The sequence below is a fragment of the Meriones unguiculatus genome, chromosome 15 (assembly GCF_030254825.1).
Source record: "Meriones unguiculatus strain TT.TT164.6M chromosome 15, Bangor_MerUng_6.1, whole genome shotgun sequence".
Classification (NCBI taxonomy): domain Eukaryota; kingdom Metazoa; phylum Chordata; class Mammalia; order Rodentia; family Muridae; genus Meriones; species Meriones unguiculatus.
This window is the reverse complement of record NC_083362.1, coordinates 22,844,480-22,872,153: the sequence shown is the minus strand read 5'-3', so window position 1 is coordinate 22,872,153 and position 27,674 is coordinate 22,844,480. Positions and strand designations below refer to the sequence as shown.

Sequence of the window (27,674 nt, the reverse complement as noted above, 5' to 3'; positions counted from 1 at the left end):
CATTTTCACCAAGTAGTGTTAAAGGATATAGGACAACATGATTTTATTATCTTTTTCACACTTAAGGTTGTCTGGCAAATAATAATGTAATTTAAATCAACATGAGATACTTCCATTAGATGTAACAAATGATAGAGGACATTAATTTGGAAGTGAGCAAGGGGACATATATGGAAGGGCTTAGAGGGAGGAAAGGAACAGGGGAGGGGGAGAGGAGATAGGGAATAATGTAATTATATTACAATCTCAAAATGTAAAAGAAGTAATAAAATGATGTTAAGTAATATTTAAAAAATAGAGAATTGCTTCAAGTTTTTCCTACAGACTGGAAGTGTTTTAGAGGAAGCTTCAATGTCTTTTTGTGACCATACCACATTTTCCTGGGCATGGTAGGGCAGTGGGTGGGAAGACACTGGGTCAAGAGATGAAGCTGGACTCAGTTGCAGTTGTACCAGGATCCACTTGTCTAGTCATCAGCAGGAAATCACCTCCCCTTCCCTCATCTCTAAAGAAGAGTCAAGCTGCAAAGCTCTCGTGGCTCTGCAATGGCATTCTTAATGAAAGGACAGGCTTGCTTTTACCTTGTGAGTTGGTTTCAGGGTATTCGAATCTTATAGCTGAACATGAAATCTGTGGTCCATGCCCAGTCCGTGGGACTTCCAAAATGCATTACAACTTCTTCAGTTGAACATAGAGATCATTACACTGAGAAAAAGAGCCAAGGCCTCTTTTTTTTTACTTTTTTCAAATTTTGCTTTCTAGGTAGAAATTCATATGATGAATCAGATCCATGTCTTTGAGATGTCTCCCTTAGAGTCAGTTTATTTCCTTATTTTATTGTTTTTTTTTTTTTAACAATAACATCCAGAAATTATTGAGAAGAACTCCACCTAAGAAGTCCTGGGGCAGTGTTCCTCATAAGAGAGCCTAACAAGATGACCTCTGGCTGAAATACCTTTTTATCTGGTCAGAAATATCATTTCCATGATTTTAGTTTGTTCTGCATCACGGCCCCAAGATGTCCTCTGAAGCTTATGGCCAAAGTTTTGGATGAAGCTTTTAGCAAAAAATATAAAGGATGAAAATGAGACAAATACATGTTCGTTTATGGTTTTAAGAGTCAGAGGTAGAGACCCAGGGCACGCTGCTGCAAATGAAAGCAGCCTAGGCTGTGACATAAGTGCAGTATTTGAACACTGATACCAGAGGGTTGCTACAAGTTTTAATACATAAGGAGTAGATCCACTTGAAAAACTGTGCTTCAGAATATTGGGAAATGTTTCATTTCTTTCATCAAGCTGGAAACAACCTTGTGGAATCTATCTTTTTTTTTTTTTTTTTTTTGAATCTATCTTTTTAATTAGACTTTCTTTCACATTCTGGTCTCCTCTAGAGGTCGATTCATGAACTCTTGAATAGCTTGGTCCAAAGGAAGCCATTTTTTGATAGATGTTTTCAAAGCTGTAATCCAGCTGCAAGAAAAAGAAATCACGGAACAGATCATTAAGCCTGTCAGGCTCTAGGGAGGTAAAATGTGACAACATTCTTTAATTTATTTTCTAATTGTTTCTCTCAGTTATTTAGTTTGGAATTAATGGGAAAAACATGCTCTATGGATTTCAGGTTGAACGAGAAGGTGAAATGTAGAGATGGCTCAGCAATGAAAGTGAGGGGCATAGAAAGTGAGGGAGATGGTAATAAATAGTGATCAATGGAATATAAAGCTTTAAAATTGTGAATAGTGTTTTCGTTGATTTAATTTAACTTTAAGCTCTGGAGATGACAAATGTAATAAATATTGCCATATTGACAAAAAAATTTCTTTGTTAAAGAAATATTTCTTTGTTAAAGAAACCACAGACCCATGTTAATTCTCTTTTCTCTTGCTTTCGTTTTTTTGAGCAATGTTTTATGAAACATTGTTTCTAAGCGCAGATGCTGTATACTACACTACCAGAAATAATAACCAGAAATGGTTACCCAAGAATATTTCCAACAGGCTTTCTCAGAGACCCCAAAATGAATTTGTGGGTCTCTGGGTGTAGACTATAGTTATATCAGTTTCTAAACTTTAGGGGTTAGCGGAATAACCTGTAGCTCTAAGTTCTATCCAGTTTTTTTAACTTTCCACAGTTATGTTTTGAAATATTTCTCTGGTGGCTCAATATCGTTTTGTACAGTTCTATGAGTCTGACAGTCAGCCCCAACTGGTTAGCCTGCTGTAACAGAGAAAGCAGTAGGTTTTATCAGATGGGACTTAGATCAGTGTCAGTGACCCTTGCTCCAGTGTGCTAACTGGAGGCTTACTGTCATTATCTGTTTGCCAGATGTCCAGGAAGAGAGTCATGGCAACACACCCAGCAGTAGCACACCTGCCTTCTATTTTAGTACTTCCTTCAAAGGAGAGACAGGAGTAATGTTTACACAAGGCAGATGAGGATCCCTAACCTTTTGCCCAAGTGAGGGAGATCCCTAAAATTCCACTTTTTGAGATGTCTCCCTTAGAGTCGGTTTATTTCCTTATTTTATTGTTTTTTAACAATAACTTCCAGAAATTATTGAGAAGAACTCCACCTAAGAAGTCTTGGGGCAGTGTATTTGTGTTTAACACACAATTTCTTATAAATGCCCCTTCAACCTACAGATTGGGAAAGAATCTTCACCAACCCTTTGTCTGACAGAGGACTCATATCCAATATATATAAAGAACTAAAGAAGCTGAAAAGCAGCAAACCAAGTAATCCAATTAAAAAATGGGGAACAGAGCTAAACAGAGAACTCTCTGTAGAGGAATATCAAATGGCAGAGAAGCATTTAAAGAAATGCTCAACCTCATTAGCTATTAGGAAAATGCAAATCAAAACAACCCTGAGATTTTACCTTACACCCATCAGAATGGCCAAGATGAAAAACTCAAGTGACAACACATGCTGGAGAGGTTGTGGAGAAAGGGGAACCCTCCTCCACTGCTGGTGGGAATGTAAACTTGTACAACCACTCTGGAAATCAATCTGGTGCTTTCTCAGACAACTAGGAATAGCGCTTCCTCAAGATCCAGCCATAACACTCCTAGGCATATATCCAAAAGAGGCTCAAGTACACAAAAAGGACATTTGCTCAACCATGTTTGTAGCAGCTTTATTTGTAATAGCCAGAAGCTGGAAACAGCCCAGATGCCCCTCAACTGAAGAATGGATGCAGAAATTGTGGTAGATCTATACAATGGAGTATTACTCAGCAATGAAAAATAAGGAAATCATGAAATTTGCAGGTAAGTGGTGGGACCTGGAAAGGATCATCCTGAGTGAGTTGTCCCAGAAGCAAAAAGACACACATGGTATATACTCACTCATATAAACATACAACATAGGATAAACCCACTAAAATCGGTACATCTAAACAAACTAAGCAAAAGAGAGGACCCTAACTAAAATGCTCAATCCCCATCCTGAAAGGCAAAGAGGATGGACATCAGAAGAAAAAGAAAAGAGGAAACAACCTAGGAACCTGCCACAGAGGGCCTCTGAAAGCCTCTGCCCTGCAGACTATTAAAGCAGATGCTGAGCCTGATGGCCAACTGGCGGGCAGAATGAATGGAATTTTATGTAAGAAGTAGGAAATAGCAAGAGCTGGAGAGGACAGGAACTCCACAAGGCGAGCAACAGAACAAGAAAATTTGAACACAGGGAACTTCCCAGAGACTCATACTTCAACCAAGGACTATTCATGGAGATAACCTAGATCCCCTGCACAGATGTAGCCCATGGCAGTTTAGTGTCCAAGTGGCTTACATAGTGATGGGAAGAGGGACTGCTTCTGACATAAACTGATTGGCCTGCTCTTTGATCACCTCCCCCTGAGGGGGGAGCAGCCTTACCAGGCCACAGAAGAAGACAATGCAGCCATTTCTGATGTGATCTGATAAACTAAGATCAGAAGGAAGGAGAGGAGAACCTCCCCTATCAGTGGACGTGGGGAGGAGCATGCATGCAGAAAGGGAGGAAGGGTGGGACCGGGACGGGAGGAGGGAGAGGCTTATGGGGGGATACAAAATGAATAAAGTGTAATTAATAATAATAATAAAAAAATAAAAAAATGCCCCTTCAAAGTTCTACCAGGTCCATCAGTGGCTTAACTAAGAAATTTTCTTATGGGATCCTGTAGTTGTAATAAAAAGCCTGGGGCATTATTGTGATGCAGGTAAGAGTCAGGTGGGGTAGAAAGGACATTGGCATCTTGGGAACACTGATTGATACTGAGTCCCTCCTTCCTCACTGTACTGTGGCTAGAAATGTCACCACTCTTGTGTTTCAGAACCATTTGAATGAAATGGTTGTTTGTGAATGTCAGCCCATGATTGACTACACCACAGATTAAGTCAGTTTTATGTTCTTCAGTGGCTTATAATGAAGCAATCAACCAAATATAAATGGATAAATCAATGCAAGCTATGTGAAAACAGATCAAATGACAAATCTGTTTTACACAACTAAGATATGATAAAAAAAATTTAAAAATCTATGGATTGTTTACAAATTGTAAATGTGTGTGTGTGTGTGTGTGTGTTTTAATATTAAAGCCAGAATTACCCACTGTCTTGGCAGGAATTTAGCTTACTATGTCTTCATTTGAGGGGGAAAAGTATCTCTAGAGAAGCCACTGAAGAAGGGATAAAAGAAAAAAAATAACCCTGGAGAATAATAAGTATGAAGCTTACAAAGAAAGGATGAATTTCCCTTAAGGAGTGGAGTTGGAAGGAGATGGGTTTGTTTATCAAAGCTGACAGATGGAGGAAGGGGAGGTCTTGGCTTACCGCTGATTTTCCGTTTTATTTTCCGCACAGAAATAGAAGGTCTTGAACTCTTCTGATGAAGGTTTGAGTTCAATTACTGATTGCTCAAAGCCGTGGGTCTGTTCAGTCACCCTGTATCCCTGAAGATACAGGCCACCTGCACAGGGTGAAAGCAAAGAAGCGGGACAGGTGAGAGGAGGGAAAGGACGGAGGAAAAGGTGTCAGAAAAGGTGTTAAAATTCTATGTGGGAAAGTACTGCTTTTCCAGATGTATAGTCGCAGGTGGAGAAACGAACTTCAAAAGAGCACACACTGATTATGTCCAGCAGCAAGACTGGTAGCAGATTTCGAACTTCTTTGTTCCATTTGTAAATGATCAGTATTTCTTTTCAAGCTCTGCGCCTGGAGAAGCTTCTTTACCAGAAGCACATAGGTTTGAAATAAAATTTTCATTATCAAAGAGGAACAGCTGTAATACTATATAAGAAAGAAATTAAATAGTGTTTCTTGGGGCAGAGTCCCAGTTAAAATATGAACCCACAGGGTGATGCAAAAATGCCAATTCTACTTAACAATGAGAACAGATGACTAATTATAAAAAGTAATTCTCCTTTCATGGTCCTTTAAATCCAAGGACCTGGTTGGTCTGAATTTAGTTCCTCTTTTGAGGTTACTGAGGATCTTGGTCTTGGAGATCAAAACTCTTGTCTGTTTCTTCTGCTCCAATGTAGCCCAGTTGAATGCAGAGACATACCAGTAATACCAGTAATAGTACTGACGGGATGCTTAGGGATTCCCGTCTCTGTAGCCTTGTTCTCACCCCATAGCAGCTCTAGCAGTGAGCACAGTACACTTCACTCAAAGAGCAAACAAGGAAACACACTGCTCTTGAGGGCCTCTGCAATGACATGGAAATACGGAAGGGAGGATCTGGCAGGGTTGACTCACTTCCGGTAAGTCAGACTTAGTATAGGCCCTGTAAGGAAGATGGGTATTTTTATTTTAATCAGAGTGAAGGGTTTTAAAATTTAGAAATTAGGGAGGGGCTGCTTTTTCATTTTTTATTTTTATGGAGGATGTAAAAGGTGATATTAAATTTCCATTCTTACCTGATAAAACAGGGTCAGATGGAAGGGGAGGAGGACCTCCCCTAACAGAGGACTTAGAGAGGGGCAGGGAGGAGATGAGGGAGGGTGCTACAGCTGGGATACAAAGTAATTAATATAAAAAAATAAAAGTTTAATAAAAAAATTTCCATTCTTATTTTCATTTGAAAAGAGTCCATTTTGGAACTCATAAGAAAACATTCAGAAACGAACAGATTTGTTTTTCTACCTTATTGGCCTCAGTGATGTGGTGTTTACCAACAGAATGATACTATTCTTTTAGACAAGCTGATAGATGAGGGCTGGATGGGATAGAAAAAAGCTTAGTTCAGTATCACTGACTCATCATAAGCTTCCCACGTGGAGGGGGAAGACCAATGGTCTTATTTTACTTGTGAAAGCCTTACTTTCCTTGTGTCAGAAAGAAACACCGCCCTTCAACTGTCACTCCTTATCTGAGGTGCCAGCCCAGTTGTTGGTAATCCCTGCCTGCTCTCCGTCTATGTATTTGCTCTTTTTCGTACAGCACCTAATAGAAAAGCAAGTACACAGCACACACTCTTTCTTCTATGTTTACTCTCTTTCACTTAGCATAATGTTTTCAGGGCTCGTCTATATTACGTATCATATTACACACTACTGCTTTATTCCTTTTCATGGAAGCATGATGTTTCACTGTGTGGACCTAGCACATTTTATCTCCGTGTCCACCAACTGATGGCCGATAAGACTTGCTCTTCGAGGGGAAGCCCTTGCCTTCCATTACACATCCCAGTTGATGGCTCCACACCCCTGCCCTGGGGACACAGCTGGGTAACATCAGCAGGTCACCAAAGCAAAAACCACTTTTGTGTGACGGGGACTTGGAGGAAAGGCACGTGGGTTGGTGTGGAGGGGGGAAGAGAAGAAAGATCGAACTTTGTTTTACTTGTTTTTCTATTGCTATGATAAAATACCGTGACCATGTCTGTTGTGTAAACATGTTTTTGTTCTAATCCCAGGTGTGGGATGTGGGACTGATTCAGACGGTCCATAACATCAGATTATTTGTCTCTCGTGGGCTCTGAGAGGGGCTCTTTGCCAGCTGCAGATAGTTTAAATCTCAGGACTCTGGAGAAAGAATAAATGCCAAAGTCCAGTGAGTGTGGAGGAGCTCCGAGAAAGAATAAGGCTGCTGCTGCTTCCCCGCTTTGGCTCCTGTTGCTGTTGATGCAGTGAGCCAAGAATCTGGAGATCTCCTGAAACAAGGATTGGACTGGCTCTAAGGAACCTGATGACCCTAACCAGCAGGAAGTAGCTAAGAGAACTGCACCCCCTTCCCACTAACCCTTTCTCTCTCTCCTACCTGGAATTAGGGCATTGGAAGGGATTGAGATAGAGTAGGGAGAAAGAGATATAAAAAATGTAAATAAAAGTTTTTTAAAAAGTATGTCAGCACATGTCAACTCATAGGATAAAGAATTTATTTATTTATTTATTTGTTTGTTTATTTATTTATTTTTTGGTTCCAGAAGGTCCTGCTCCATAGCAGTGGGGAGAGCAGACTGATCCATGTGGCTGGAGCAGAAAGCTAAGAGCTTATACCTTGAACCACAAATAGGAAACAGAGAGATAATTGGGAATAGTAATAGTCTCTGAATCCCAAAGCCTCCCTCTAGTGATATATTTCCTCAGGCAAGGCCACACCTCCTAACCATGCCTAACACAGAAGCAACACAGACCAAGTATTCAAAGGCCTGAGACTTAGGGGACACATTTCATTCAGACCGCCACAAAATGTGTATGCAGAATGGATAATATACATGTATAGATAGAAAAACAAATAGATAAACACAAATAAAATAATGCAAAAAAAAAAAAAAAACCCAACATTTTGGTAGGTGCAAACAACCAAGCCTTGTAGCCATTTTCCTAGGCACTTGCAGGGCATGAGTGGCAGTGAACCCCCAGAACCTTATTTAAGGAGATTTCACTGGGTCCGTGCCCCTTTGTTATGTTAGTAACAGTAATTATCAGCCCAGCCCAACCTTAGCTGAGAAAACTGTGCAACCATTGTGTGCCCTATTTACTGTAATGCTGTAAAGTAATCTTTCTGAGAAATGCTCACAAACCTTGGAGTGATTTAGTAACAAACAACATTCGACAGTCATAATTTGTTATTTCTAGCTTTTGCTGGGGAGAAATAAAAGGGAATGTGGAAAGACAAGAGCTTTCAGCCTTATGTAAAGGCCTTTGACCAAGGGGCTTCTGAAATATTCTTAATATTAGCAGGCACCTGAGAGCCAGTAGTACATTTTGCTAAAGGACAAATACTTCTCTTGACACTTAGGCAAAGACAGCCTTCTGGGAACTGAGCGGCCATCTCTCCAATTACCCCATTGCACACTAAAGGCATATGTACCCAGCTGAACTGGACATGAGGTGTTAGGGCCTAATATGGTTCTTACTGGAAACCAGGGCTACGCTGTTCTCTACAGCTCGCTTTCCCTGCTCACTGTACTCTTTTCTCTGCTCTGACTTCTTGTTGTCTTCAGTGTTTTCAGTGCTGTGGCTAATGCCATGCCAATAAAAATACAGCTACATTCAGGAACAGGTAATATTATATCAGGGCTCTAAAAGGAAAACTAGTTAGACTATGTAAGACAGTACAGAAACTCAGATGCTAAGTCAGAGGACAGCATGTGATCACAGCAGCTTGGTGTCAAGCATGGAACAAGTGTTACCATGGTAATCCAAAAGTAGTGACTAGCTTTCTATGCCTTATTCTAAGACTATGACATAGAAATCACCACTGGAGCAGGCATGTGTGCAGAGATTAAAGGATTTGGCATGTCGGTATTGTTCCAATTATTTTGGTTGCGATCAAGAGGTCTAATAAAGGAATATATTGCATGTTTTCGTATAATTGAGTGAAAGTTTTGTGAAACATTGTGATATACCATGTTTTGAAATTTAAAAAATAAATTTATTTATTAATTAGTATGTGTTTTTGTGAGTGATATATATATTCTCATATATGTATAAGCATCAGTACCAGCAGCAACTCACCATCAAGTACTGATGCTTTTGCTGTCATTTTCATGGACATCAGAAACTAGCTTCTTCAGCCTTCCAGTATGGACTGAAGACCAGTGGCACTCAGGAGTCTTCCAGGCCTCCAGCAGCGGACTGGGACCGAGGAAGGGTCCAGTCTCACTGGCTGAGCAGCTGCTGGGCTCTCAGCCTCCCTAGGGTGAAGGAAACACAGCTGGACTCTCCAGACTGTTCTATGTAAGCCAGTCCAATAAAACCCTTTTGATTTATATTCATTATATTGGTATGGACCACTTTTCCAGGAAGAGAACCAAGGCCTGCTGAAGTGCTTGCTGACAGTGGAGGAAATGCAGAATGGGTAGTAGAGGAAGGTTGTTATAAATATCAGCTAAGGCCAGGGGATCAACTGCACAGACAAAGATACAATTAACACGAGTGTTTCTGTCCTACTTTGTTAAGAATGTGTCTGTGCAGACATTTGTGTCTTCTTTCCTATTTATCATGTATTGTAACATCAACTAAGAGAATATTAGTGATTATCATATTTAGGTTTTGGGATATTAATACAATGTCCCTCAAGGGACATTTCAACCTATTCTGAAAATTATAGTTCATTTGCAGTTGTACATGAGATAGTTATATCATGTTAGGCGTAATTATGACCTAGTTAAATATATATAATTCATTTGTATTTGGAGATATATGTGTGTGTGTGTGTGTGTGTTGTGTTTCTTTTGTAATATGGGGTAATTATATAATGTATGATATAATTATGACCTGGTTACTGTTTTCATTTGGAAATTAGGCATAACATAAAGAAATATGATTGTGTGTCAAATTGACAAATGTGATTAGAAATGTGATTCCTATTCTTGCTACATCTGAAATTAAATAAAACCCAAGAAGCTAGGTAGCCCTATGAGGGATGTTTTTTCTTAGTTAAATTCATTGAAGTGGGAGAACCCACCTTTAATCCTGATCTTTTTTACTGGGAAGATTCTTTTTAATGTGGACCACACCATTTGCTCGTAGCCTATATAAGGGGCATAGAAGAAGAAAGCTTTTGATTTTTGCCTGCTTGCCCCTAATCTCAGTGGCAAGTTTATGCCTTCTTAGCACCTACTTCTTCCGGTTTCTGGCATATACTGAAGGCCAGCTGAGACATCCAGCCTTGTGGGCTAAACAGCTACTGGATTCTTATACTTTCTATTGGTAGACATCCATTTCCGTACCACAGTCTGGGAGCTACTCTAATAAATGCCATATATAATTATGGAATTATATAAATGTAATTATATACATACATAATTATGAAAATTCTGTTCCTCTAGAGAATCCTGACTAACACAAAGGACAAATGTCTGTAGATTGCTGTTAGGGATTATGCTGGTTTAGTAAATTAGAGTTTGTAGAGGCTCCTCCTATAACCATGATTTCACTAGCACTGAGTAGTTACCTAGTTTTCCTGTACCAGAGATGGTATCTCTCTTGTTGAGCAGAGCTTAATTTGAATCAGAGAGTTCTTGGTTACTGCCTAGGCAAGTGTGCCACTACTGTATCTTTGGAATTTGAAATAAGCCAGAAGCCCCCAAGGGGTAAGGAAATATTTTCTTTCTTTCTTTCTTTTTTTATTAGTTACATTTTATTAACTCTGTATCCTAGCTGTATCCCGGTCCCTGATTCCCTCCCAAACCTTCCCTTCCTCCCTCATCTCCTCCCTGCCCCTTTCCACACTGAATGGGGAGGACCTCCTCCCCTTTCATCTGACCCTGTTTTATCAGGTATATTCAGGACTGGCTGCAAAGTCCTCCTCTGTGGCCTAGCAGGACTCCTCCTCCCTTGGGGGGTGGGGAGGTCAAGGAGCCTGCCATTGAGTTCCTGTCAGAAATAGTCCCTGTTCCCCTTACTATGGGAAACCAATAGGTCACTGAGCTACCACGGGCTTGGCTTCATCTGAGCACAGGTTCTAGGTTATATCCATAGATGGTGCTTGGTGGAGTGTCAGTCTCAGAAAAGACCCTGTGCCCAGATATATTTGATCCTTGTGGGGCTCCTATCCTTTCCACGTCATACAAACTCCCCCTTCTTTCATATGGTTCCCTGCACTCTGCCAAAGGTTTGGTTATGAGTCTTAGTATGGAAATATTTATTATATTTTTTTTCTGAGTTTGGAGAAACCTGTGAATTTAGACTTAAGCTCTCCCTTTATTTATATCTATAGAAGTAATCTCTTGAAAATTACTTTGAATGACTTGGTAAAAATATTAATATTTTAAAACAATATCCTATGTCTAGAGGTTCTAATGGTGAATCTATAGTTTGGATTGTTTTGTTTCCCTTGCTTCTTAATCTGTTATCAGCTGTTAATGTTGGAAGGTGCAGGCTGCACAGGAACAGCCTTCTCTATCAGTTCTGAAAGAGGCCGTTCATCTCTTCATAGCTCTATGTGCATGGAGTAAGGTGAGCTGCCTTTCTGCCTATTAAACATCCAAGACAGTTGGAGCTGTCACTAAATTCTTCCTTCCCCTTTGGCGTGTCTGCTGGTATTAGCTAAGCATGAGCATTAACGCTAAAAATAGAAACCAAATGACTCAGGTTCCACATTCACACTACGACTAATTGTTGAATGGTCATTCACATGACAGGCATTTTCAAGCAGAAATATGATAATACTAATTGGTTTTATTTAAAAAATTGTAAGAGAATGGGAAAATGGGGCAGATTTAACTGGTGGGTAGGAGGGAATAAATACAGAAAGATGGAAAGGAAGGATAAATACTACTGAAGATGTTTGAAAAGGCCTTAAGGAATCATATTACTGGATATTTATCTAAAATTACATCCAATACGTGTAAGTGTATGTGTATATGTATACATGCATTTGCTTAGTGAATATGATGGATACTTTTATGTCAACTTGACAGAAGCTAAAGTCATCTGAAAGGAGGGAACCTCAATTTAGAAAATGCCTCCAAAAATTGGGCTGTAGGTAAGTCTGAAGGGCATCCTCTTAATTAATGATTGCTACAGGAGGGCCCAGCCCATTGCGGTGGTGCCATTCCTGGGCTTGTATAAGAAAGTAGGCTGAACAAGCCTGTAAGCAGCATGCCTCCACAGCCTCTGCATTAGCTTCTGCCTCCAGGTTCCTGCTCTGTTTGAGTTCCTCTCCTGACTTCCTTCAATGATGAACAGTTATATGAAAGTAATACAAATGAAGCTTTTTCTCTTCAACTTGCTTTTCATCCTGGTGTTTCATCATAGCAATAAAAAACTCTAACTAAGGCAATGAAGTTATAACACTTTAGATGGTAATGCTCCTTCTGAGAACCATAGAGTGTCTAAAAAAAAGACCTCAGCACCAGGCATGATAAACCTCTTTCTTGAGTAGTTGGTTAGGGGCTTTCAAGAGACTCCCCAAACAATATAAGCTATTGCTCTTGCCCTTGGTTTCCTTTCAGAAATTGAAGGTAAGTTTTTATTGTTGAAAATACCATGTGATTTGGAGAAAGTATTTGAGCTCAATCTGACCTGAAAGCTCCCTCTCCAAAGACTAGCTTTTATGGAACCAAAAGATGCTTTGCAAGTTGCCAATGGAGGGAGTCGATCAACAGTCCTACCCAGTTGTGACACCTAAGAAACAAAACAATGACAAGTATGTCAAAAGATCCCTAAAGCTACAATAGAGTGGCTCATGCCACAGCACTCTAATTGGAGTTAAAGCCTGCACAACAGGAGGGAAATCCTGTCTCATACTGGAAACCTGGCCAACTCCTTAGGGTACTGTTATCATGGGTCTTAGAAGTGATCCTCTTACTGCCAGTTTATAAACAAGTATAATTACCAATTGCACTCTAAAACTTATACCCACAGATAAGTGAGGCTCTTGTCCTTCACAAAACAAAACAAAACAAAACAAAAAACAAGAAGAGTGTCTTGGCAGCAGAGTGAAAACCACAACTTGTCAAAATTCAGAGAATAATTGATCATGGGGTGCCCGGTTCCAATAGATACCTCTACAACATAACTCCTACACCTGAGGCTTAGGGAACATCATGGAGGAGAGAGCAGAAAGATTTGTTTAAATTAAATTTTTATTTTTTACATTAATTACATTTTCTTCGCTTTGCATTCCAGCTGTAACCTTCTCCCTTTTTTCCGTCCCAATCCCACCCACCCTCCCTCATATTCTCCCATGCCCCTCTCCAAGTCCACCAAGACCTCCCTTTCCATCCAACCTTAGCTTATCAGGTCTCATCAGGACTGGCTGTATTGTCCTCCTCTGTGTCCTGGCAAGGCTGCTCCTCCCTCGGGCAGGCAGGAGGGGGGGTGTTGGTCAAAGAGCCAGCCACTGAGCTCATGTCAGAGACAGGCCCTCTTCCCCTTACTAGGGAACCCACTTGGATATTGAGCTGACATGGGCTACATCTGAGAAAGATTTTAATAGCTAGAGGACCTGGGCTTCTTCTGTGAGACCGTGTCTTCTGTGAGACCCTGAAATGACAGGGAACTCTCATCTGTGATACCTCAACTACATGGCTGCCTAAATAGGATCTGGTGATAGTACTGAAAGACATACTATTGTGAAATGGGGAATCCTACAGCTAGACGAGGAACTAGAGATGTTGGCAAACTGAACTGAACTAAAGCAACTAAAGACTGATGAGAGAAAAGAATTAGTCTTCACCTCAAATGAAAGCATAATTGGTCATTCAATACTAAGTGGTCAGTCCTGAAATCTCTCTTTCTCTGTCTCTCTCTCTTTGTCTCTTTCTCTCTCTCTCTCTTGCTTGCACACTTACATACCCACATATATACACAAGAAACACTAAATAGGCTTAGCATACATATATAATTAAAGAAGAAAAAGCCATGAATTTGAGAGGGAGTGAGAGGGTCATGGAGGGGTTGGAAGGAGAAGAAGAAAGGGGGAAGTTATATAATTACATTTCAATTAAAATTTGAAATAAATAATTAAATAATATTTTTTAAAATGTAAGAAAGCTCTTCTGTAGATTTCAGATATAATTATTTTATTATTATATGATCTTATATATCTATCTTTTAAATAGTATATATATATAAAACATCATATGAATGCAAAATAAATTTATGATAAACAAATATAATGTATATGAGAGTAGCTTTTTATACTCAGACCACTAAACAAACATAGAACTTTTCTCAAAACATAGAGATTTTCTCAATTAAGGTTCCTTTCTAGAAGACTTGAGCTTGTATAAAGTTGACCAAAAAACTAACCAGCACAGACACCTTGGGGAGTGGGAGCCCAAGAAGCCCTGTTTCATGGGGTTAAGATAAAGCTGTTTCACCCATCACAAACCTTCCTGCAGAGGCCTGCAGGGCCCCCGGAACATCCAGGTTAGACAGCTCTACCCCAGCCTTCTGGCCTCCTGCCTGCTGGGTCCACCTGAGGCACAGACAGCAGAGGTGACTATGTTCTGTCCCATGAGCTCCATTGTTAGGCACAGAGCTCTGCCTCCCTTCCCAAGGAGGTGTGCAGGACCCCAGGATAACAATGTCTTAATAACAATGTCTCAGTCTTCCCAGCATTCTTGTATAACAGTCAGCTGCTCTTTCCATTTTTATGAGGAAGGAAAGAAAATTGTGGGAAGTTGAGTAAACTGACCATGAAAATCAGACTGTCAACATCCAAATTAGGCATACTCTGAGGAAAAGAGGACGTTTCAACCTAAGAAAATAATTGGCGTTCCTTTTGAAAGCCATTAGTGACCAAAGGAATGAGGTTGTTTCTGTTTTAACTTCTAGACAGCAAGTGTGAGACATTAAGGCTTCAGGCTTCAGGGCTAGCCTGGCCCTTCAGATCTCAGTAGACTGTTTATTTCTCCACTCACTAGCCATTGTTCTGAGTGGACTGTGCAACTGCATTTGTAATCGACAAGTAGAACAGTGGTGGAGCAACAGCACCTCTCCTGTGGAGTATCCGTGGGCTGACTCAGGTGAAACAATCACACAGGAGTTTGCAAAGGTTCAGTGGGGCTAGTGGTGTACTTCTTACTATTGTAATTACAATAATTCCAAGTGACATTGGTTCCTTACCTGATGCCTGAGTGGAGCGAATGCTAGCATAGAAATACAAGCAGCCATCCTTCAGGATGCAGTAGTGTTGGATCCACGAATCTGTGCTTGTCTGCAGCTGATGCAGGAGGCCCAGGCATTCGGGCTGTTTGATTGCAAGGGGTGGGAGGCTACTGTTGTGCAGTGTGACATCTTCCCAGACGTGGTTCTGCAGGCGTAGTACAAGGATACGTAAGTGGCCACCCTGCACCAAGACACCTGTGACCCACACAGCAATGGCATGCGAGGAAGTTGTGTGACTTTAGCAGCCACTAAATTTTTCTGTTGCTAATATAACCTCACTGCTTGAGTAATAGCCAAATTTAGCCTTTGCATGTAGAGAACTCCCTCTTCTCTTATATTCTGAAGAAATCAAAAGAGTATCAGCCAAAAACCAGGAGATTGGGCATAGAGAGCCAATGGGAATAGGTACCTCAGCAAAGAGTTATTAATGTCCTGATGTGCCGTTTCTCACATCGCAGGGATTGTGTTCCAAGGCCCAGTCTCTGGTATGCCACTATGAATAATAGCAGCCTCTGGCTCATGCCTTTCTTTATGTGAACCCCTACTTGTGCAAAGGAACGAGTTAAATGCTCCAGGCCAGCTCCAGCCTTGGGCTCTCGCGGTCACTGAAGTGGAAGGCTGATGATAAATGGAGGTCCTCTAACCTGGAGGGCAGCCCTCAGTCCGCAGGCCTGGGAAACAGGCTCTTTCTGAGAACTCTGACCCGCGGCCAGGAGCACTGCGCTTTATCTCTTCATCAGAACTAGCCTGCGCCTGCCAGGTTCTCTTTGTTCGGTTTTGGTTTTGCCCTTTCGTTTTAACAAGGCAGTGAAAAGATAGCAGAGCGCAGAGCTTGCTGTATTCAGTGCTGTGAAGTGGGAGCCTGCTGGGAGTTTGGCTGTTCACTTTTTTATTTTTTTCACTTGCTGCAGACACTCTGAGTGCATTAGCAGAATAGACACCTCCTAAAAGTACCCAGGCTCATTAGGGTGGTGCATTGGTGAGTGTGTGGACTGTTGTATTCCAGGTAAAATGAAACACAAGTCCTGCTGTGCATTATGTGACAGTGCTCATGATTGCTCTGAAAGGCCAGTTACAAGGCAAGGACATGCCAACTCCACCCTGAAGTTTTGCTAACGTATGAACTTGAATGTGCAAAGACGGTAATAAGTGTGTGCCATCTTATGAAGGGATGATCACAACAAATACAATCTATAACTTCGTGACAAATCACACCCACTCTGTAAAAACGAGACAGTTGTGAATTAAGATAGTGTTCCCCAAATGTTATGGCACAAACTCAGAAAGAGGGCTGCCTCATGCCTTAGGGTCTGAAGTGATTAATGGTTTGCCTGATGATATAATGAAGGCACCTGACATTTTATATGTAAAAATCTAATAAAATGATGTTGCTCCAAAGTTGTAGACCATGGATGTGGAAGAATAGTGTCAAGTGGTAACGTATCTATGGAACAGACATGAACGGATTACTATACACCCCGAGACAGAGGGGGCATCCTAACAGCAACATTAGTTTATCACCTTGGTGGACAATGCAGTGAGCATGGCTCTGTGTGAATCAGAAATTACACCTCACTTTGTGACTCCGTCTAGAGTCCTGTTGGAAGGAATCTCATACAAACTCATGAAAATAAAAAGAACAGCGGGATTGAAAGCTCCCCTCTCAGATTTGAGCAAAACCACAATTGATGCAATTCCTTTCCCAGCACTTAGAATAGATCTAAGATGTCCCAGACCGGGTGGCATGACATCTATCTTGTTCCTTCCTCTTCTGTAAGAAAACACAAACTGAAAGCAGACCAGGACAGAGAAAACCTTACCTGGCGGATAGGATGGGCTGCTTTGTGCATTGCCTCAAGCCACCTGAAAGACAGTAAAAGGAAAGGGCAATTCACTGGGAGCTGTGGAGTGTCACACAGAGAAGCTTGCTCTTGCTTAACATGCCCTTCAGACAGAGCAGTCCTGAGCCTCAGGTATATTTCACCACTCCTGAGTGAAGGTAACACGTTTGCAAATGTAAAGTGTGGCAAAATCTTATCCATAATGTATATCTAAAGTGAAATTTGTGTTATCTCTCACTACATCAATTGATCAGTGCCCAAGAGAAAGCTAATTCATTATTTGTAAGGTTTGGAAGTTGTTAACAATGGCATGCTTATATTAACTATAAAGCACTGACTTCTAAAATATGGAATTACTAGCAAGTGGTCATTGTCTTAAGTCCTTTCTGTGTATTCTTTGGACACTGACTTCATTGGTATGCCTTGTTGTTAGAATTATTTTTATAAAACTGTGTTTGTTTCTCAGTTTCTCTCTTAACCCAGCTATCACACAAATAATTAAAACTCTTTTATATTTGTTTAATAATAAAGTCCACAACACAATCATTGAGCAGTTATTACTCTACTCTTTTTTATTTTATTTTATTTTATTAATTACACTTTATTCACTTTGTATGCCCTCATAAGTCCCTCCCTCCTCCCCTCCCGGTCCCACCCTCCCTCTCCCTTCTTCATGCATGCCCCTCCCCAAGTCCACTGATAGGGGAGGTCCTCCTCTCCTTCCTTCTGATCTTAGTCTATCAGATCTCATCAGGAGTGGCTGCATTGTCATCTTCTGTGGCCTGGTAAGGCTGCTCCCCCCTCAGGGGGAGGTGATCAAAGAGCAGGCCAATCAGATTATGTCAGAGGCAGTCCCTTTTCCCATTACTATGTAACCCACTTGGACACTAAACTGCCATGGGCTACATCTGTGCAGGGGTTCTAGGTTATCTCCATGCCTGGTACTTGGTTGGAGTATGAGTCTCTGGGAAGTTCCCTGTGTTCAAATTTTCTTGTTCTGTTGCTCTCCTTGTGGAGTTCCTGTCCTCTCCAGCTCTTGCTATTTCCCACTTCTTACATAAGATTCCATGCACTCTGCCCAACAATTGGCCATAAGTCTCAGCGTCTGCTTTGATAGCCTGAAGCCAGAAGCAGAAAGACACACACAATATATACTCACTCATATAGACATATAACATAGAATAAACCTACTAAAATCTGTACATCTAAAGAAAGGAATCAAAACTAAAGAAACTGCACAAAACTAAAGTCCAAGTGGATCAAAGACCTCAACATAAAACCAGATGCTCTAAATTGGTTAGAAGAAAAAGTGGGGAACAGCCTGGAACTCATTGGCACAACTTTCTGAACAGAACACCAACAGCACAGGCTCTAAGAGCAACAATCAATAAATGGGACCTCATGAAACTGAAAAGCTTCTGTAGAGCAAAGGACACTGTCATCAAAACAAAACGACTGCCTACAGATTGGGAAAGAATCTTTACCAACCCTTTATCTGACAGAGGGCTAATATCCAGTATATATAAAGAACTAAAAAAGCTGAAAAGCAACAAACTCAGTAATCCAATTAAAAAATGGAACAGAGTTAAACATAGAATTGTTGATAGAGGAATATCGAATGGCAGAGAAACACCTAAAGAAATGCTCAACCTCATTAGCCATTAGGGAAATGCAAATCAAAACAACCCTGAGATTTCACCTTACACCCATCAGAATGGCCAAGATCAAAAACTCAAGTGACAACACATGCTGGAGAGGTTGTGGAGAAAGGGGAACCCTCCTCCACTGCTGGTGGGAATGTAAACTGGTACAACCACTTTGGAAGTCAATCTGACGCTTTCTCATACAATTAGGAATAGTGCTTCCTCAAGACTCAGCTGTACCACTGCTAGGCATATATCCAAAATTTGCTCAAGTACACAACAAGGACATTTGCTAAACCATGTTTGTAGCAGCTTTATTTGTAATAGCCAGAACCTGGAAACAACCCAGATGTCCATCAAGGGAGGAACGGATACAGAAATTGTGGTATTTTTACACAATGGAATACTACTCAGCAATCAAAAAAGAAGAACTCATGAAATTTGCAGGCAAATGGTGGGATCTAGAAAAGATCATTCTGAGTGAAGTATCCCAGGAGGAGAAAGACAAACATGGAATATACTCGCTTATATAGACCTACAAGATATGATATACATAATGAAATCTATACACCTAAAGAAGATAAACAAGAAAGTGGACACAGGGTAAGATGATCAATCCTCACTTAGAAAGACAAATGGGATGTGCATTGAACATATGACAGGAGTCTACTGCAGGAGGCATCTGAAAGACTCTACCTAGCAGTGTTTCAAAGCAGATACTAAGACTCATAACCAAACCTTCGGCAGAGTACAGGAAATCATATGAAGGAAGGTAGTTAGTATGACGTGGAAAGGATAGGAGCTCCACAAGGACCAAATATATCTGGACACAGAGGTCTTTTCTGAGATTGTTTCTCTAACCAAGGACCATGTATGGATATAACCTAGAACCTCTGCTCGGAAGAAGCTCGTGTAACCAATTGTTTTCCTAGAGTAGGGGGAACAAGGACTATTTCTGACAGGAACTCAATGGTAGGCTCTTTGACCTCCCCACCCCCCCAAGGGAGGAGCAGTCCTGCTAGGCCACAGAGGAGGGCTTTGCAGCCAGTCCTGAATATACCTGATAAAACAGGGTCAGATGAAAGGGGAGGAGGTCCTCCCTTATCAGTGGACTTCAAAAGGGGCAGGGTGGAGATGAGGGAGAGAGGGTGGGATTGGGAGGGAATGAGGGAGCAGGATACAGCTGGGATACAGAGTTAATAAGTTAATAAAATGTAACTAATAATAAAAATGAAAAAAAAGGATTCTTTCCTGAGGAATGGATTTATTATTTCAAAAAACTAACAAATAAAATTCTGTAAAACATAAAGAGAGAGAGAGAGAGAGAGAGAGAGAGAGAGAGAGAGAGAGGACCCTGACCAAAACACTCAATCCCCATCCTGAAAGGCAAAGAGGATAGACATCAGAAGAAGAAGAAAACAGGAAACAACCTAAGAACCTGCCACAGAGGGCCTCTGAAAGGCTCTGCCCTACAGACTATCAAAGCAGATTACTCTACTCTTAACTCTCTATGCTAATCTGGTTTCCTCCCAGTATATATTCTAGAGATACTTGCACTTTGTAGCTTTTTTGATCCAGCTCCTCTCCTGATGTCTCTCAGACCTTTGCCCATTGCTCAATCCCCTACTTTATTCTCTAGCTCCTCTTCCTCTGGCTGGCAGGAAGTCCAGCCCTATTCTCTTCCTTACTCAGCAATTGACTATAAGCTGCTTTATCACGGACAACTGGGGAGCAGTGTTTATACATTTAGACACAAAATTCTCAGACCAAGGATTGCAACCAGATAGGGGGGTACAGAAATCAGTATTTGAATCACACAATAACCTTATGCCTACACATTACGGTGTCCTACCTGAAGGACTGAGATCTTGTCTTGTGCCTTAGCCTGGCAGCAGCAGATTGACCCCATCCTCGCCTGCCAACCTTTTCCAGTTTTATTTCAAACTCCCCAACTTCCAATGAAACCACACTGTTCGTTGTTCTCCCCAGTGTCCAGTGTACTTTCCTCTGCTCTTTTCTTCTTCTGTACATATACTTCTTCCATAACTAACCCCTTCACTCCCACATTTCCAAGCCCTTGCTACCTGCTTTCAACTGATTTCTCATATGTCTTCTCCTATGATACCTTTCAACTTTTATTTTGTACTCAAAAGAACAAGTGCCCTACCATTTTAGTTGGTATCTTGTCTTATTTACATTTTTATTTTTGAGATTATCATTTAATAACATTTCTCCCTTCCCTTTTCTTCCTCCAAACTCTCCTTATATCATTCCCTGCTCTCTTTTAAATTCATAGCCTCTTTTTTTCAACACACACACACACACACACACACACTCCAAAATCTAACCTGTTCAGTAGTCTACATAATGTTACATGTATGTTTTCAGTGCTTACAGTTTGGCACTGGACAACCAATTCCTCCCCGAGGAAGACTAACTCTCCTACTTTCAGCATTCTTTAGCTGCCTATAGTTTTTGTGTAGGTTTGAGGACTTTCAGTCCTTCCCACATCCACATTGGCATGTCTATTGGTGTCATCCTTGTTCAGCTCACATTTGGACAGTCATGTTGGTGAGACTTTGTTGGTGCTGCTTCTGATGTCGCTAGGAAACACAGTCACACAGCGAACTTCCAGACTTCTGGCTCTTACAGTCTTTCCACCCCCTCTTCCATGACATTCCCCATTTATTTTGTTTTGGAGCCAAAGATGGGCTTTTCATTATACAAATAATCCACAGAAACTTTAAAATGGTGTCTAGGCATGTAAGATATAAATAAATACTCTGCATATCATAGTATCCTGGTAGTCCTTTACCCTACCTTTACTTAAATATCCAATATCCAACAAAAAGGGACAGAATACTTTTTCCCCTGAGATGTTTCTGAACTAGTACTCTCTTTAACATTGGAGCAAGGTGAAGGAGGTATTCTTTAAGCCTACATAGATTGATGTGCTACCTTTCCCATCAAATTTCTGTCCTGTGCTCTGTCTTACCCCTCACTTCAGCTTGTCAGCTCCTTCATTACAATTTTCACTTGGCTCACTGAAAATGGTCAGTGAGCTCTGTTCCCTCAGGGAGACATACACAGTGTGTTCCAATGGTCAGAACCTTTTGCTACCTTCTCAGAATGCCAAAGCACTCATCTTTGTAGATTATGTGCTTATCTAACATCATCAGAGTCTCCCTCACTCATCGCCCCATTACTTTACCCTCTTCATACAGTCAGCTCATCTCACTGTAGCATACTGTTCTATATCATGAGTTGTTATTTTTGTACCAATAACTATCCATCTTACAAGATATACACCTGGCTATTTGTTAGCAATGACAGCTATAAATGACTAAGGAGCTATGGTATTATTGAGCCTTTGTCTTTTAAAGAAAATAAGGAGAGTTAAGTAGTAGTATTAACAGAGTATGTGTGTGTTCTTTGGAAATTCTGATTGAAATAAAAAGAAATAATGACACCCTAAACTTCTTGTACTTAATCAAACAGGTCCTACCATAATTTTGGTTCTCTATCTCATTTCTGCTTCCAAAAATATGAAAGACTACTCCTTCTGAAACATTCCCCCTCTGAAAGTAAAAACAGAGGCAGGAGATTAATGAATTACCTTTTCATCTCTTGGTTTGATGTTGCACAGAGGCAATATAATCTACTTCCGGACTGAGGCATGCAGTTAAACACAAATGGTTTTCCCAAGCTGTTGTCAATGTCGATTTCTGCTCCTTCTAATTTTATTACATCTAGAGGTGGCCACTTCCCTTCATCCTATAATTGATAAAAAAAGATGCTCAGTTAGTGAAAAAGAAAGGAATACCATGGTGATTATTTTAAATTGGTTAGTTTTTCCTTTAAAATTAAAAATAAAGTAAAACACGCTTTGCAGATTGTTATCCCCTTAATATATAATGCAATTTTCAAAATTATTTGCTTCTAATTTTTAACAACCTTTTAAGTAGCTGTTCTTAATATGAGTTTATTTTTGCCTATTTGGGAAAGTATTATTAATGCCAACTTTCCCATCACAAAAACAGGACATCAAAACAAAATCTGTATCACACAATTTACATTGTAATGATGTGACATCTCTAGACCTTCACTATGAGTTCACGCTTACTGTTAAGCTGACTGACTTAACAAATGTTCACGAGAGAGGCATCTTTATCATCTCCACATAATACATCATAAGCACCCCAGAAAGACTAAAGAATTTTTTATAAGGGATAGCATTTTTAACATACTATAATATTAATGTAAAACTAAAATAATTTTGTAGGTAAATAGTTTTGATTTTGTTTATTTTATAGTTATTTCTTAAAATGTTCCCATCATTATTCAAATCTGTTTTTAACATCTTTACATTGAGATGTAACTTACATAGCATGATTGCACTCACTGTATAGTTACTTAGCATTGCTCTTTAGTAAATTTATGGAAATAGGAAACCACCATTGTAACCCAGTTTTAGAATATATCTATTAACCTCTAAATTTCCTTTGAGTCTATATGCAGTCAGTTGCTAACATTTCCCAAATCACAGATGAACAGTTATGCTTTGGTCCTTATGCATTTGGCATTCTTGGATGTTTGATATAAGTGGAACCATATAACGTGTTTTTTTTCTTTTAACACTTAGCATGATGTTTTTAAATTTCAGAGTTGGAGCAGAAATTATCATTTCATTCTTTTTAAAGACTAAATGATGATTTTCTATTGTAGAAGATGTCACATTTTATTTCTCCACGTATAAGCTGACAGGCATTATTTTTTTCTGGTGTGGGGATATTTTGAGTAGCATCTCTATGGATATTTCTGTTCATGTCTTTGGCATATAAGTGATTGCAAGCACATTCTTCAACTACAAGTAGTGTCTTGTACTTCTCTTGAACTTTCATGAATAATACTTAGTCTCCCCAGCACCATTTTGGAGGAGTGATGTGCTCCAGTATTGCAGGGATGGCACAGAAGCAGAACATGAGCCCTGTCTTCCAGCCGTGTCTCCTCCAACTGCATCTATCAAATGTCTGGCTTCTTGGATCACTGCGATACGAGGGACTGTTTGTTTTTGGCATCAATGGTGGATACTTGTGTTATTCAACATTTCGGTTACTTAGCTACATTTCCAGGAACATTTTAAAGTTGAATTAGAAATAGAAATAAAACATAAGGATCTTTTTCTATTGGTAAACAACTGATGTGTTCATTTACTGAAAGCAGATATCCGCTGACTCTGCCTTGTGCGGGCCTATTATACAGACAAGGTGATGCTGGCCTTAGTGTCAGTTTTGCTTGATTACTCGGGAAATGTCAGGGCCTTCCGCATCCTTTGATGTAGGAGAATTTGACAAAGTTTACTCATGGCACACTATACAACCAGGATTAGGCCTTTAGTCATTTACAAGGCTCTTCCCTACTTGCTCAAGTCATATACACATGAGAAAAAATACACGAAAACGTATGGACTGGATTTTAAAACAGGGGCTACTTTCTTACAAGCTATGCATCATGGCCAAGGTGGCAGTTTTGCTCATCTCAGCTGCTGTCTCACATCCCCTGCTGAGGAGCCTGCTGTGTCCCTGGTAGCAGCTGCGGTGCCACTGTGGTCATGTTGCACTGGAGCAGGTGTGGACGCTCCTGCAGCTGTGCACTCTCTGTTTATTCTTTTATCTCAATTTCACTGGAACAAGAACCTTTAAATCCCTCTCATGGTGAGATCCAGATGTTGGAAAAGGGACTCCACTCAGTCTAATCCTAATACTGCCCTCACTGTGGTGCCATGCTCATTAATCAAATGTTTTCTAGAGATAAAGAACAATTAAAATCCAGTTTCTGTTTTACTGTCATGCCTTAAAAAAACAAAACAAAACAAAACAAAAAAAACAAAACTATGTCCTTCAGCAAAATTCAATCTTCTAGCTTGGCACTGATTATTAAATTGGCTCTGTTTGATCCCTTCCCTAAAGCTCTCCCAAAAGTCCCTCCTAGCTGTGATGGGGCAACAAAAATGTTCAAGGCTGCACTCCCCTCAACTTTATATTCTTTTGTCCAAGGCACAGAAATCCTCTGGCACTGTTTTCTATCCTGAGCCAGTTCACAGGTTCAGCTGCTGCCTGTGTGCACGATTGATTAAAATAGCATGGATGCTGAGGGGATTTAAATAGCAATCGTTTAGTGATGTCCAGAAGCTATAGACTGAGAATAAAGGAACTCAGGCTGTTTGTGCCGGAGGACCTTGGGTAATGCTGGCGTTGTCTATCATGGAAATAATATTTTTTTTTGCAGGATGAGTTCCAAAGGTCAGACTGTTCAGAAAGGGGAAACATTGAGCAGTAATGATGACAAAACCCGACCTACAGTGAGTGCACTTCTATTTCTGTGGAGAATAAAGAGAGTGAAAACAGTGTGTGTTGTGAGACTCTCTGCTAAGATAAAACTACCTGCTGATGCCTTTGAATTTTTGTTTTGGTAAAAAATTTGGTTTGAACATGATAGAAATTTATTGTTGCCAGGTCTCTTACTCTTTGAAAAGGAAAAAAAAAAAGAAGCTGAGGACACTGTGTATGTTTTATTTTATCTGGATGTACAACCCTGAAAATCCACAGATTTGTAAGGCAGTAGGGAAAGGCTTCTTTAGCCATGAGAAAGAGATCATTCTGAGTGAAGACAACAGAGACAAGACATATCTAGACAGAAAGCCTATCCTGAAGCATCCCTTGAAAAGATGAATAAAATGCAGAGCTGAGAGCTACATAACTGGTGGGTTAGAGCAACGTTGACAAGTGTCCATCAGAACTTTGTAAATGACACTGAGCACCCTTAATCTCTAGGTGGCAATTTGGAATATCCTCTCCATGCCAGTAACTAAAACCATCACTCTTTGATAGTCATGAGAAATGCCTCTGACAAAGCCTGTCGTAGGATTAAGGGAACAGTAAAAGTCACGGGTGAGTCTCAGCATCTGCTTTGATACCCTGCAGGGTAGGCCCTCTGTGGTAGGTTCCTATCCTGTACCCTGTTTTTTCCCTCTTCTTTCTGATGTCCATCCCATTTGCCTTTCTGAATGAGGATTGAGTATCTTACCCAGGGTCCTCCTTCTTGCTTAGCTTCTTTACATGTACAGATTTTAGTATGTTTATCCTATATTATATGTCTAGTGTCCACTTATAAGTGAGTATATATAACATGCGTCTTTCTGCTTCAAGGATACCTCACTTAGGATGATCTTTTCTAGTGCAGGGAATCTTATGAAAGAAGGGAGAGATAGGACAGGAGCTCCACAAGGAGAGCAAAAACAAAAACAAAAAATATCTGGGCACAGGGGTCTTTTCTGAGACTGATACTCCAACCAAGGACCATACACGGAGATAACCTAAAACCCCTTAGCCTGTGGCAGCACAGTGTCCAAGTGGGTTCCCTAGTAAGGGGAAGAGGGACTGTCTCTGATACAAACTCAGTGGCTGGCTCTTTGATCACCTCCTCCTGAGTGGGGTGGGGCAGCCTTACCAGGCCACAGAGGAAGACAATGCAGCCAGTCTTGATGAGACCTGATAGGGAGGGTCAAATGGAAGGGGAGGAGGACCTCCCCTATCTGTGGACTGGGGAAGGGGCATGGTAAGAGAAGAGGGAGGGAAGGTGGGATTCAGAGAGGGGGCTACAGCTGGGATACAAAGTTAGTAAACTGTAATTAATAAAATAATTAAATTTCAAAAAGGCAGGGGTGAGAAGAAAGAAGGGAAGAGGGAGGCTTCCATTGCTCTGCCTTTTGCCATCTTTGTATTATGGTCAGATAGAAGTAATGATTCCTAAGGAACTACAAACTCCTCCTAGATTATTTATGTATGTATGCATTTACTTATGTATTTATTTATATATCTGTCTCTCTGTCTGCCTGCCTGTCTGTCTGTTTTTAGTTTCTTTTCCCTCCAGACAGGCAAGGCAAGACAGAAGTAACAGAAAATAGAAAATCAAATGGGTATGAAAAACCACACCATTGTTTATGAGTAATAACAGTTTTCCAGCTAAAGCTCAATGAATTTTGATAGTTTGCTTTTATTTTGCTTAAATGAAAAACAAAAACAAACAAACAAACAAACAAACAAAAAAGAGTGGCCAGGCACAATGGTACACAGCTGTGGTCCCAGAACTCAGGCAGACAGAGACACGTGGATCTCTGTGAGCTTGAGGCCAGCCTGATCCAAAGTGAGTTCAGAACAGCCAAGACTGCACAGAAAAACCCTGTCTTGAAAACACCAAAAAAAAAAAAAAAGAAAGAAAGAAGGAAAGAAAGAAAGAGTAAAGACAATTTCACTGCCTCTAAATTTGTAGCTACTCACCTTTGCAAGCAGAAGTACCCAAGGTATTTCATCACTCCCTAGAGCTATGGCTCTTTCCTTGCTTTTATCAAAATCCCTGGCTGCAGATGTGACATCAACAAAGGCAACTGGCTGCAAACTGGGAATTTTGTGCATTCTTTTTCAGTTTGCCTCAAGTGGGGAATCAAGTGTTCAGTGTGATAAATACAGGCTGACTGTACCATGCTGTTTCCTGGCAGTAGCAAGATTTCAGAATCCAGGAGGCCCTGGAGCCTCTGCTGCTAAAGGAGCTTGTCACTGGACAAATCCTCATGCTATGCCCAGACACAAACAGGTTTCTTCTGGAAAGTTAGCCAAGGGGATGGTTGCCATCAGTATTTGAGTTGGGGCTACCCAAGCTCTACAGCTCTGAAGAGAAATTTATGTTCTCAATTGCATTGCTCATTTGTTACCATTTTTCTCGGCTCCTCAATACCACTTAAAGCATAACCACTACCATGCAATACTGAAAGACTAAAGGACTGAATGTGGTGGCATATGCCTTGACTTCCAGTATTCAGGGCATGAGGGCAAGTTACCATGAGTTTGAGGTCAATCTAGACTACCTATGGAATAGCAAGGCCCTGTCTCAACACCCACACCATTAAAAAAAAACAAAACAAAACTCTATGAAGTAGTGAACTGGAATTAGCACCCTGAAACCTATGAGTACAAGAAGAGCACACTGCACCGTAAACTCTTAGATGTAATGCTTGTCTCAAAGGGTCCTATCTTAATACAATGTACAAGAGAACTCAGTTATCCTCAGAGGATACAGTCCA

At 40.5% G+C, this 27,674-nt stretch overlaps 1 protein-coding gene across 1 annotated transcript in view; it reads right to left on the bottom strand.

Moving 5' to 3' along the window:
- Positions 1-216: 216 nt before the first annotated feature.
- LOC110565081 (uncharacterized) overlaps positions 217-27,674 on the bottom strand; it is a 121,058-nt gene continuing 93,600 nt past the window's right edge. Inside the window, exons 8-12 of the mRNA XM_060368273.1 lie at positions 22,152-22,309; positions 16,872-16,914; positions 15,010-15,196; positions 4,814-4,949; positions 217-1,472 (exon numbers count right to left, since the gene is read on the bottom strand). Coding sequence (XP_060224256.1) covers positions 1,373-1,472; positions 4,814-4,949; positions 15,010-15,196; positions 16,872-16,914; positions 22,152-22,309 — 624 coding nt within the window. The 3' untranslated portion in view covers positions 217-1,372. The remainder of the gene's footprint in view (positions 1,473-4,813; positions 4,950-15,009; positions 15,197-16,871; positions 16,915-22,151; positions 22,310-27,674) is intronic.